Genomic DNA, 13,651 nt, shown 5'->3' with positions numbered 1-13,651 from the left:
TGGTCGGGCGCCAGGAGGCGCCCGTTGAGGGGGGGGGTCCTGTTGTGTGGGCCGCCAGAAGAGGATGTACTGCTGGCCCACCACCAAAGGGCGCCCTGCCTGAAGTGCGGGCTTCAGGCACGAGAGGGCGCTGCCGCCACGGACACAGCCGGGAGTGACAGCTGTCACTCATTAATTCCTGACAGCTGTCACACATTCTTCATCATCGCACTCCATAAAGACCAGACGTCATCTCCACCTCATCACCGAGATATCATACTTCATTGGAGGTAATACTCTCAGCCTTTTTGTGAGATTTATAAATCTGTTATTGTAAGTGTTTGCAGGAGAACCGGTCGTTTTTGCGGAGGCTGTGCAAGACGGCGCTCCTTTTCATCTGAGACCGCTGCAACGTATTGAGTGAGAGGTGGAGGTGGCATTCCCACCGTTGTTGTTACTGGGTGTACACACACCCACACTTGACTGTCTTTGTTCTTCGCCAGCAGTACCAGATCCGACAGTCGGGGACGGTGATCACCTGGGAATTCGGGACTTGGCGGCTCCAGTATTCACCAGGTTCTGTGGGGGCGGAAATCGTGTGGTTCCGGCTCTTCTCAGGACAGACGTCTTCTATCCTTGAGCCTGCCCACACGTCACCTTTGTAATTTGACTGTAATTATATTCTGAGATTGTCTGTATGTTCGTTGTGCACGTTTCACAACATTAAATTGTTACCTTTTGGCTCATCTATTGACCGTTCATTTGCGCCCCCTGTTGTGGGTCCGTGTCACTACACTTTCACAACAGTTTTACAGGCTTCAGATCTGTGGCATATTAAAATATCAGAGGTTGGGCATCTGTGCTTCTGTTCTTTGCAAATCGAGTGTGAACTAGTTGTAGAATTACTGAAAGCGGAGCAGATTAGTGCACATAGAGGTCGCTGTTTCTGGGAAAGACGGACGCTGACGTTTGTTTGCGTTTGTGCCGAGGATCGAAACCACCTGTTATGTCACTGTTTATCTACAAATTTTATGTATTGTTCCATGAAATGAACCAGTAATATGTTATAGTAGCTTATTAGAACTGTTTTCTTGAAGTTGTCATTGTTACAAATAAATTTCGACGTGATTGTAGACGTTTACTGGCTCACTCCGTCCTTCTCCCCATCTACTTTTCTTTGTTAATTTTCATGTTGTCTGGTAGTTTCCCCGTCATTGGTCCTAAGTAGTGATTCATAATCTGCCTGGTTTTGTTGGACATCTTGTTCTGAGTCTGGTAAGATTTCCATGTTCATGTCTTGATCGCTTGTGCCACCAACTCCTCGTTTCTTTTCCTTGTTTCTTCAGAAATGCTTTTACATTCAACACTGTCCATCAGCAAAAATAATCCAAACTCATCCTCGTCGCTTCCATTTCCATGAATTTCATCTGTTCTGTCCAAAATCATGTCCTAAATAAACTTTCCCATCACTTTTTGCATTAACCATGTATATGTTGCTATCAAAACACTGGGAGCTTATCGCTTCCAGGAAAAATTAATCATGAATGACCTTTGGGCATACAGAGCACCTGGAAAGTATTCACAGCGCTTCACTTTTTCCACATTTTATATTACAGCCTTATTACATAATGGAGTCAATTCATTCTTTCCACTCAAATTCTCCACACAACACCCCATAATGACAACATGAAAAGTTATTTTGAAATTTTTGCAAATTTATTGAAAATAAATAAGTAATTTTATGAACATGCAATTACAGCCTCACGTCTTCTTGAATATGATGCCACAAGCTTGGTGCACCTATCTTTGGGCAGTTTGGCCCATTCCTCTTTTCTGTATCCTTCCCCATATTTGTGTCTCCGGACAGTCCTGTCTCAGAGGTCTTCTTCAGGCTTGGTTTGTGCTCTAACTGTCAACTGTGGGGCCTTATATGTAGACAGGTGTGTGTCTTTCCATATCATGTCCAATCAACTGAATTGACCCCAGGTGGACTCCAATTTAGCTGTAGAAACATCTCAAGGATGATCAGTGGAAACAGGAGGCACCTGAGCTCAATATTGAGCTTCATGACAAAGACTGTGAATGCTTATGGACATGTGATTTCTTAGTTTATTATTATTATTATTTTATTTTTAATACAGTTACAAAAATCTAAAAAATATGGGGTATTGTGTCTAGAATTTTGAGGAAAAAATGAATTTCATCCATTGTGGAATAAGGCTGTAACATGACAACATGTGAAAAAATTGAAGCGCTGTGAAAACTTTCTGGACGCCTTGTACCCATGATTCAATGCGCACACTGAGATAGTGACTTCACGTATTGGAATGTGTCATAAAATGTCCAAGATTACTGGAAAAAAAATATCTTTTAGTTGGTTGGATGTCCTTTGAGTCACTGTCCTGCTGAGAGACAAGAGACCTTCACCTGACACCGGGCAGCACATTTGCACTTGCCTTGTTCTTCTTCTGATTTCTTTATAGAACAGAATGCTTTGATTATCATTGCGTTTAAATTGGTGCATTTAAAGGTGCCTCATTGCAAACACATCCATCCCATAAAACACATCTCACACGTCATTTCAGTGCATCACTCCTGCAAACACACACACCATAAAACATCAAAACAGAACACACAATCTCATTCTAGTGGATCAATAAACCCTGTCAAATGATATCAAGTAATGCAGACAAAGTGCTAATAATCAGAAACTTTAGTTTCATTTGAGCTTCATTCCTTTGACACATTCTGTACCTGTAGTTCCAGAGGCAGTAGAACGGTGCAAATCAAGACTAGAACCTCCACCATGTTTTATCCTATGGAGGCGCCCAAAGAACTTCAGTTTCATCTCTTCAAGGATGTTCTCCCTCAAAGACAGTGAATTATCTATGAAGGTGTTAGCAAACATCAGTCTTTTTGTGCTTTTTGTCAATCGTGGTGTCCTCTATGTTCTTCACATGGACTTGGTCCATGGGCCCATAAACAGTCAGCTTATTGGTTAATGCAGGTCACCTGAACACTGACAGTCCAGGTGTGTTTAAGTTCTGTAATTTATTTGATTACAGTTTTTATTGATTGCTTTGACGCAACAGTCAACTCAAAATCCACATTTTCAAAACAGTTAACACAGAGGCCTAAACAGTGTCCCCATCCGATCATAGGGGCAATGATTATAAACCTTCCATCTCCAAGCACTAAAGAATTCCTCTATTGGATTCAAAAAAGGGGAATACGGTGGAAGGAATTGCACCATCATCCGAGGGTGGACTGTAAACCTCTCATTTACAATACAAGAGTGGTGGAATGCCACATTGTTCCATATGATGACGAACAGTGGCAAGCCAGGCCTCAACAGTCCTCTCTCCTGAGGCGGGATCAGCTTGTCATGAAGAGTATTCAGGAATGCTATGAGGTGCTCGGTGTTGTAGGGCCCAGTGGTGGGGATATGGCACAGGATGCCATCACTGGAGATGGGAGCACACATAGTTATGTTGGTGCCCCTCTGCCCTGGACCTGCAATAGTGGCCCTATGCCCAATGAGGTTCCTTCCTCGTCTCCTGACTTTACACAGATTGAAGTCGGCCTCATCGACATAAATGAAGACGTGATGTGCCCCCTCGGCTTCAAGCTCCATTATTCTCTAAAGAAAAAAAGTCAAAATTACAATTACGTAAAAGTGACTCTAGTTGACTCTACAGTAACTGCAGGATACGACAGGGCAGACAGTAACAGTATAGTAATGTTTCCTTACCTCCACTTATTGGCATCTGGCCTCCTTCACAGCATCAGAGTTCCTTTGAAAAGGAACTCATTTGAGAATGGGTTAACACATTTGCAAGAGGTGTCTTTTGCTCTGCTGAGATGGTGATGATGAAGGCTGAGAGGTTCCCAGGTTCTTCAAACAGGTCAAAGCAATCAATAAAAACTGTAACTATCGTAAATTCATCCACAGGTTATCAGCCCCTCAGGATGGATAGCTCAGTGGGATAAACAGTCTGAGTACCGGTATGCAGACCTGGGTTTGCTTGCTGGTCATATTAGTCAGCTGTGTCCTTGTTCAAGGACAAGCACCAACACCAAAGAGCCTCAGGGACGGTTCAGGAAATGCCAATACTGTGGACATTAAATAAATGATGGCATAAAAATTGACCCTTTTGTCATTTTTTATGAACATCTTCTGAATCATGTCCCTGAAAATCGGTTGTGCTTGTCTTCCTGACCAGGACTGTGTCTATCAGCTGATGTAGGTTTTGATAGACTTTGATGTGGTTGACCAGGCTGCTGTGTGCTATTTGCAACACATTGTTGGATGTAGTAACCAGCTGATGAGGTGAGAGATGATATGAGATTTATTGTTATTGTCATTACACGAGTGCAACAAACAATGAAATTACGTTTACACTCAAATTACCTCAGCCAAGATACAGCAATTTATCCACAATTATTACTTGTTTACCGTAATAATGACACACATCAGAATTAAAGACAACACATATACATTTGACATTGTTTATGTGCACTAAAACGTGAAACAGTCTGTCATCCGAATTGAGGTAAAGTGGGTGAAGGCTGCAGTAGGAGGGGCCCGCGCCGCCCAGCTTGGGGAGTTGAAGGCTGCAGCAGTAAAAACCATGCTGCCTTCAAGGTGGCAGGGAGGAAGTCAGGGTGAGGGGAGTGGAGAGACACGGGGGGTGTAATAGGGATGGAGGGAGGGAGACAAGCGTCGTGTGCAGATGAGCTAAGTTTCTGTCAGTTTTTGTCCATGTGTGTAAGTCTGACGTTGCTAGGCAACAGCAGGCTGGGCGGGGGAGGGGAGGTAGATAGATAAGAAGGGGGAGGTGAATTCCTTCACGAAGGCCATAGATGCTTCTGAGGGAAGAGCAGGGAATTTGGCCTTCAGGAGGCAATAAGGCTGCCATGTTGATGTTAGGTGGAGAGATACAGACAGTCCAGCACATGGGCAGAGTCTCTGTCTCCCAGTGACCCGTGGCTCCTCCTACTCTGTTGTGGACCTGCATGGACTCAGTGTTGGATCAAGTTGAGGAGACTTGGGTACCATGTTGACCAGAGTTCTTCTTCATTTTAAAAGCAATATTTTGGGGTGGAAGAGCTGGGTGTCAGCAAGGTTCTGCCAGCAAGACTCAGGTTTCACCTTCATTCATATTTGCTAATTCATAATTAATAATTAATGCAGGAGTGGTGGCCAAGTGGTTAATGCGCTTGGTTTCAGTGCAGAAGGTTCCGGGTTCAAATCCCACCCCTGCCACATTTCTCCATGTAATCAATCAATCAATCAATCAATCAGTCAGTTTTTTTATATTGCGCCAAATCACAACAAACAGCTGCCCCAAGGCGCTTTATATTGTAAGGCAAGGCCATACAATAATTATGTAAAACCCCAACGGTCAAAACGACCCCCTGTGAGCAAGCACTTGGCTACAGTAGGAAGGAAAAACTCCCTTTTAACAGGAAGAAACCTCCAGCAGAACCAGGCTCAGGGAGGGGCAGTCTTCTGCTGGGACTGGTTGGGGCTGAGGGAGAGAACCAGGAAAAAGACATGCTGTGGAAGAGAGCAGAGATCGATCACTAATGATTAAATGCAGAGTGGTGCATACAGAGCAAAAAGAGAAAGAAACAGTGCATCATGGGAACCCCCCAGCAGTCTAAGTCTATAGCAGCATAACTAAGGGATGGTTCAGGGTCACCTGATCCAGCCCTAACTATAAGCTTTAGCAAAAAGGAAAGTTTTAAGCCTAATCTTAAAAGTAGAGAGGGTGTCTGTCTCCCTGATCTGAATTGGGAGCTGGTTCCACAGGAGAGGAGCCTGAAAGCTGAAGGCTCTGCCTCCCATTCTACTCTTACAAACCCTAGGAACTACAAGTAAGCCTGCAGCCTGAGAGCGAAGCGCTCTATTGGGGTGATATGGTACTACGAGGTCCCTAAGATAAGATGGGACCTGATTATTCAAAACCTTATAAGTAAGAAGAAGAAATTTAAATTCTATTCTAGAATTAACAGGAAGCCAATGAAGAGAGGCCAATATGGGTGAGATATGCTCTCTCCTTCTAGTCCCCGTCAGTACTCTAGCTGCAGCATTTTGAATTAACTGAAGGCTTTTCAGGGAACTTTTAGGACAACCTGATAATAATGAATTACAATAGTCCAGCCTAGAGGAAATAAATGCATGAATTAGTTTTTCAGCATCACTCTGAGACAAGACCTTTCTGATTTTAGAAATATTGCGTAAATGCAAAAAAGCAATCCTACATATTTGTTTAATATGCACTTTGAATGACATATCCTGATAAAAAATGACTCCAAGATTTCTCACAGTATTACTAGAGGTCAGGGTAATGCCATCCAGAGTAAGGATCTGGTTAGACACCATGTTTCTAAGATTTGTGGGGCCAAGTACAATAACTTCAGTTTTATCTGAGTTTAAAAGCAGGAAATTAGAGGTCATCCATGTCTTTATGTCTGTAAGACAATCCTGCAGTTTAACTAATTGGTGTGTGTCCTCTGGCTTCATGGATAGATAAAGCTGGGTATCATCTGCGTAACAATGAAAATTTAAGCAATACCGTCTAATAATACTGCCTAAGGGAAGCATGTATAAAGTGAATAAAATTGGTCCTAGCACAGAACCTTGTGGAACTCCATAATTAACTTTAGTCTGTGAAGAAGATTCCCCATTTACATCAACAAATTGTAATCTATTAGACAAATATGATTCAAACCACCGCAGCGCAGTGCTTTTAATACCTATGGCATGCTCTAATCTCTGTAATAAAATTTTATGGTCAACAGTATCAAAAGCAGCACTGAGGTCTAACAGAACAAGCACAGAGATGAGTCCACTGTCCATAAGAAGATCATTTGTAACCTTCACTAATGCTGTTTCTGTACTATGAAGAATTCTAAAACCTGACTGAAACTCTTCAAATAGACCATTCCTCTGCAGATGATCAGTTAGCTGTTTTACAACTACCCTTTCAAGAATTTTTGAGAGAAAAGGAAGGTTGGAGATTGGCCTATAATTAGCTAAGATAGCTGGGTCAAGTGATGGCTTTTTAAGTAATGGTTTAATTACTGCCACCTTAAAAGCCTGTGGTACATAGCCAACTAACAAAGATAGATTGATCATATTTAAGATCGAAGCATTAAATAATGGTAGGGCTTCCTTGAGCAGCCTGGTAGGAATGGGGTCTAATAATAAACATGTTGATGGTTTGGATGAAGTAACTAATGAAAATAACTCAGACAGAACAATCGGAGAGAAAGAGTCTAACCAAATACCGGCATCACTGAAAGCAGCCAAAGATAACGATATGTCTTTGGGATGGTTATGAGTAATTTTTTCTCTAATAGTTAAAATTTTGTTAGCAAAGAAAGTCATGAAGTCATTACTAGTTAAAGTTAATGGAATACTCAGCTCAATAGAGCTCTGACTCTTTGTCAGCCTGGCTACAGTGCTGAAAAGAAACCTGGGGTTGTTCTTATTTTCTTCAATTAGTGATGAGTAGAAAGATGTCCTAGCTTTACGGAGGGCTTTTTTTATAGAGCAACAGACTCTTTTTCCAGGCTAAGTGAAGATCTTCTAAATTAGTGAGACACCATTTCCTCTCCAACTTACGGGTTATCTGCTTTAAGCTACGAGTTTGTGAGTTATACCACGGAGTCAGGCACTTCTGATTTAAAGCTCTCTTTTTCAGAGGAGCTACAGCATCCAAAGTTGTCTTCAATGAGGATGTAAAACTATTGACGAGATACTCTATCTCCCTTACAGAGTTTAGGTAGCTACTCTGCACTGTGTTGGTATATGGCATTAGAGAACATAAAGAAGGAATCATATCCTTAAACCTAGTTACAGCGCTTTCTGAAAGACTTCTAGTGTAATGAAACTTATTCCCTACTGCTGGGTAGTCCATCAGAGTAAATGTAAATGTTATTAAGAAATGATCAGACAGAAGGGAGTTTTCAGGGAATACTGTTAAGTCTTCTATTTCCATACCATAAGTCAGAACAAGATCTAAGATATGATTAAAGTGGTGGGTGGACTCATTTACTTTTTGAGCAAAGCCAATAGAGTCTAATAATAGATTAAATGCAGTGTTGAGGCTGTCATTCTCAGCATCTGTGTGGATGTTAAAATCGCCCACTATAATTATCTTATCTGAGCTAAGCACTAAGTCAGACAAAAGGTCTGAAAATTCACAGAGAAACTCACAGTAACGACCAGGTGGACGATAGATAATAACAAATAAAACTGGTTTTTGGGACTTCCAATTTGGATGGACAAGACTAAGAGACAAGCTTTCAAATGAATTAAAGCTCTGTCTGGGTTTTTGATTAATTAATAAGCTGGAATGGAAGATTGCTGCTAATCCACCGCCCCGGCCCGTGCTACGAGCATTCTGACAGTTAGTGTGACTCGGGGGTGTTGACTCATTTAAACTAACATATTCATCCTGCTGTAACCAGGTTTCTGTAAGGCAGAATAAATCAATATGTTGATCAATTATTATATCATTTACTAACAGGGACTTAGAAGAGAGAGACCTAATGTTTAATAGACCACATTTAACTGTTTTAGTCTGTGGTGCAGTTGAAGGTGCTATATTATTTTTTCTTTTTGAATTTTTATGCTTAAATAGATTTTTGCTGGTTATTGGTGGTCTGGGAGCAGACACCGTCTCTACGGGGATGGGGTAATGAGGGGATGGCAGGGGGAGAGAAGCTGCAGAGAGGTGTGTAAGACTACAACTCTGCTTCCTGGTCCCAACCCTGGATAGTCACGGTTTGGAGGATTTAAGAAAATTGGCCAGATTTCTAGAAATGAGAGCTGCTCCATCCAAAGTGGGATGGATGCCGTCTCTCCTAACAAGACCAGGTTTTCCCCAGAAGCTTTGCCAATTATCTATGAAGCCCACCTCATTTTTTGGACACCACTCAGACAGCCAGCAATTCAAGGAGAACATGCGGCTAAACATGTCACTCCCGGTCTGATTGGGGAGGGGCCCAGAGAAAACTACAGAGTCCGACATTGTTTTTGCAAAGTTACACACCGATTCAATGTTAATTTTAGTGACCTCCGATTGGCGTAACCGGGTGTCATTACTGCCGACGTGAATTACAATCTTACCAAATTTACGCTTAGCCTTAGCCAGCAGTTTCAAATTTCCTTCAATGTCGCCTGCTCTGGCCCCCGGAAGACAATTGACTATGGTTGCTGGTGTCGCTAACTTCACATTTCTCAAAACAGAGTCGCCAATAACCAGAGTTTGATCCTCGGCGGGTGTGTCGCCGAGTGGGGAAAAACGGTTAGAGATGTGAACGGGTTGGCGGTGTACACGGGGCTTCTGTTTAGGGCTACGCTTCCTCCTCACAGTCACCCAGTCGGCCTGCTTTCCCGGCTGCTCGGGATCTGCCAGGGGGGAACTAACGGCGGCTAAGCTACCTTGGTCCGCACCGACTACAGGGGCCTGGCTAGCTGTAGAATTTTCCACGGTGCGGAGCCGAGTCTCCAATTCGCCCAGCCTGGCCTCCAAAGCTACGAATAAGCTACACTTATTACAAGTACCATTACTGCTAAAGGAGGCAGAGGAATAACTAAACATTTCACACCCAGAGCAGAAAAGTGCGGGAGAGACAGGAGAAGCCGCCATGCTAAATCGGCTAAGAGCTAGTAGCTACGCTAAGCTAGCGGATTCCTAAAAACACGCAAAGTGAATAATGTGTAAATAATTTAGAGGTGATTCAGCAGAAGGAGTGCTTTAGTTAAGGCACGTAAAGATTACACTGGGAAACAAATCGTAATCTAGATAACTAGATCAATCTAACTGCGCAGATTAAACAGCTAACAGATACAGAAAAACACCGCTGTGCTCCGGAACAGGAAGTGATACAATACCGCAGTGAGAGCCAACCACCAAGCAGTTGAATCTGAATCTGAAGCAGTTGATAGTAATTTAGTGATTAACCACATCCAATAACAATTGCATAATCAAATTGGTTCATCCCTGACTCAGCTTTCCGTCTGCAGATGTGTTTGGGACTTAGCCACCTCCACCCCACCACCTCCTGTTGGTCCCTGTCTGTCTCTATACCCTCGCCTTGTCTCCTGCACTCTTCACCTTCATTGATTCTGGTGCCCTCTGGTTGTTGTCCTGTGTGTTGTTGTCCTGTATGTGTCCTCCTCCACCCCACCACCTCCTGTTGGTCCCTGTCTGTCGCTAGCCTCCCCTCGTCTCCTGCACTCGTCAGCTCCATTGGTTCCGATGCCCTCTGGTTGTTGTCCTGTATGTGCCCTCCTCCACCCCACCACCTCCTGTTGGTCCCTGTCTGTCGCTAGCCTCCCCTCGTCTCCTGCACTCGTCAGCTCCATTGGTTCCGGTGCCCTCTGGTTGTTGTCCTGTATGTGTCCTCCTCCACCCCACCACCTCCTGTTGTTCCCTGTCTATCGCTAGCCTCACCTTGTCTCCTGCACTCGTCAGATCTGTTGGTTCCAGTGCCCTCTGGTTGTTGTCCTGTATGTGCCCTCCTCCAGCCCACCACCTCCTGTTGGTCGCTGTCTGTCGCTAGCCTCCCCTCGTCTCCTGCACTCGTCAGATCTGTTGGTTCCGGTGCCCTCTGGTTGTTGTCCTGTATGTGCCCTCCTCCAGCCCACCACCTCCTGTTGTTCCCTGTCTATCGCTAGCCTCACCTTGTCTTCTGCATTCTTCACCTCTGTTGGTTCTGGTGCCCTCTGGTTGTTGTCCTGTGTGTTGTTGTCCTGTATGTGTCCTTCTCCACCCCACCACCTCCTGTTGGTCCCTGTCTGTCGCTAGCCTCCCCTCGTCTCCTGCACTCGTCAGCTCCGTTGGTTCCGGTGCCCTCTGGTTGTTGTCCTGTATGTGCCCTCCTCCACCCCACCACCTCCTGTTGGTCCCTGTCTGTCGCTAGCCTCGCCTTGTCGCTTGCACTCTTCACCTCTGTTGGTTCCGGTGCCCTCTGGTTGTTGTCCTGTGCTTGCCCTCCTCCACCCCACCACCTCCAGTTGGTCCTTGTTGTGCGCCAGAGATAAGCTCCGCCCCTGACTTCTTCAAAGGCAGGATTTGTTTAGTGCCCTGACGCCCAGGAAAGGGGAGGAGCCACAAGACAAAAGACTATCTTTTTATGTCAAATTTACATCTATGAAGAAATGTTAAGCCTCACATCACCAGAGTGTTGATGGTAGCACTAAAATGAATCATTTCTTAATCTTTCTTTTCAGGTGGTCACAACTCATGCACAGGTCATGTGAAAAATCTGAGGGCTTGATTCTGTGAGGGTGACTGTGAACTTATTGCTTTTCCTCATAGACCTGCGGCGGATGACGGCGGGTTTTATGGGCATGGCGGTGGCCATCATCCTGTTTGGATGGATCATCGGTGTGCTTGGATGCTGCTGGGACCGAGGCCTCATGCAGTATGTGGCTGGACTCCTCTTCCTCATGGGAGGTGAGTCTTTAAGTCAGTGTGTCTGTCAGTCAGACTTCTGCTGCACTCTTTGTACCCGTCTCAGAGACGCAAAAATTGTTTTTGTATTTACTGTAAGAATTTTCAATTTTCCATCCATAGGTCACCTGCTGTACATGTTCCACTGCAGTTTGATAATGAAAATACCTTTAAGGTGTCATTTGAGCAAGACAGAGACATCCAAGTCCGGTTAACATAAAATATACACAATTCACAAAAACACTGTGACTTCCTGTGTCAGTCTGAATCCGTCATGTAGTCTGGTCTCCTTTCTCCTCAAAAAACCTCCTCCACCTGAGAATAACTCTTGAAAGTTTAACCAACAGTAATGTGGTACCAGAAGGAAGGAACTCGGGCCAAAACAGCAAAAACAAGCACAGACCAGCAACATCAAAATAAAAGCATGAGCTCAGGTGACCATGACAGGAGCTATATCCTGTTTAACACCAGGAAATAAAAGCCATCCTTCAAAACTGTTTTCTCTTCTTAAACTCAAACGTCATCACTGTCGAGTAAAAACAGTTGAATTGGTCTTGTCCTTTTGTACTTTTGTGGAGAACTCTCAGTGGGCTTCTGGAGTATTTTCATGAGCGTAGAACTCCAGTACGTCCCCTCCGACAGCCGACGCCAATGAGGCGAGGAGTATTTATTACTGCACAGCTGTGTTTAATATTTTGGCTGACTGAGGGTCTCTTCTGTTCAGCAGACTGGACTCCACTAAATAATTCAATAAAAAACAAACTGTAGCTGTGGTTGTTGTCATTAATACAGACTGAAAACCTTTAAATCCGCTCTGCTTCGTTCAGGGTGATTAGAAAGTTAACACTTAAAGGTCATATCTCACTCCAATCAACATCGTCTTTAAAAAAACAAAATCACATACCAGATTATGAATCATTACTTCAAGTCTTTAACTTGTGTGATTCCTGCTGTAGCAAATAAAAGTAAAACTATTCACACAGTGTCTGAAAAGTGCACACAGATTCAGAGTTATTTTCAGCCATAAAAGTGATCTAACCTCAGCTGTTGACTATTAGCTGTCTGGAGGTCAGTCCACTTGTGTCCACTTCATGTCTTACTGCAGGACACACAGTCAGTCTGGGCTGTTTTTGTCTCCAAATGTAATGTCACTTTTCCAGAGTATAATTGACTACTTTTGGTTTTACCTTGTGTCATTTTTCAGCACAACTTCACCTGTGTGAATTTACATTTTTCTTTCATTCTGACATACTGTAATAACATGATGGACCTAAATTTAAACAAAAAAATGAAATCCAAATACAACCCCAATTCCAATGAAGTTGGGACGTTGTGTAAAATGTAAATAAAAACAGAATCCAATGATTTTCAAATCCTCTTCAACCTATATTCAATTGAATACACCACAAAGACAAGATATTTAATGTTCAAACTGATAAACTTTATTGTTTTTGTGCAAATATTTGCTCATTTTGAAATGGATGCCTGCAACATGTTTCAAAAAAGCTGGGAAAGTGGCAACAAAAACTCAGAAAGTTGATGAATGCTCAAAGAACACCTGTTTGGAACATTCCACAGGTGAACACATTAACTGGAAACAGGTGAGTGTCATGATTGGGTATAAAAGGAGAATCCCCAAAAGGCTCAGCCGTTCACAAGCAAAGAGAGGGTGAGGATCACCACGTTGTGAACAACTGCATGAAAAATACTCCAACAGTTTAAGAACAATGTTTCTGAACATTCAATTGCAAGAAATTTAGGGATTCCATCATCTACAGGGATTACTGGGAGTGCCCTTGCATGGTTGACATCATACTTGACCAGTCGTTCTCACTGTGTTTTGTACAGTAACACTACCTCTAACCTTAGTGACATGAAATTTGGGGTTCCACAGGGGTCCACCTTAGGCCCCCTGCTTTTCTCCCTTTATATAGCACCCCTTGGCACATATTGCAGTGCTTTGGGATTACCTTTCACTGCTATCCTAATGAATCTCAGTTATACATGCCGATAACTGCTGGTCATCTCACCCACATACAATCCTTAAAAGATTGCCTTGAATCAGTGAGAAGCTGGATGTCTAGAAACTTCCTACTTTTAAACTCTGATAAGACTGAAATGATGGTTCTTGGTCCAGTGAGACATCGGCATCAATTTGACAATCAAGTGTCCCAAATCCCTAATCCCAAAATGATTTT

General features: G+C 43.3%; 1 protein-coding gene across 2 annotated transcripts in view; it reads left to right on the top strand.

The window, feature by feature from the left end:
• Positions 1–13,651, top strand: part of tmem178b (transmembrane protein 178B) — a 175,439-nt gene that overhangs the window by 150,859 nt on the left and 10,929 nt on the right. For both annotated transcript variants that reach the window (XM_034163704.1, XM_034163703.1), the window contains one exon: positions 11,319–11,456. In XM_034163704.1, the coding sequence (XP_034019595.1) occupies positions 11,319–11,456 (138 nt within the window). The remainder of the gene's footprint in view (positions 1–11,318; positions 11,457–13,651) is intronic.

Source organism: Thalassophryne amazonica, chromosome 22 (genome assembly GCF_902500255.1).
Source record: "Thalassophryne amazonica chromosome 22, fThaAma1.1, whole genome shotgun sequence".
Taxonomy (NCBI): domain Eukaryota; kingdom Metazoa; phylum Chordata; class Actinopteri; order Batrachoidiformes; family Batrachoididae; genus Thalassophryne; species Thalassophryne amazonica.
Note: the sequence above shows the minus strand (reverse complement) of the source record. Positions and strands in the feature narration are given on the sequence as shown.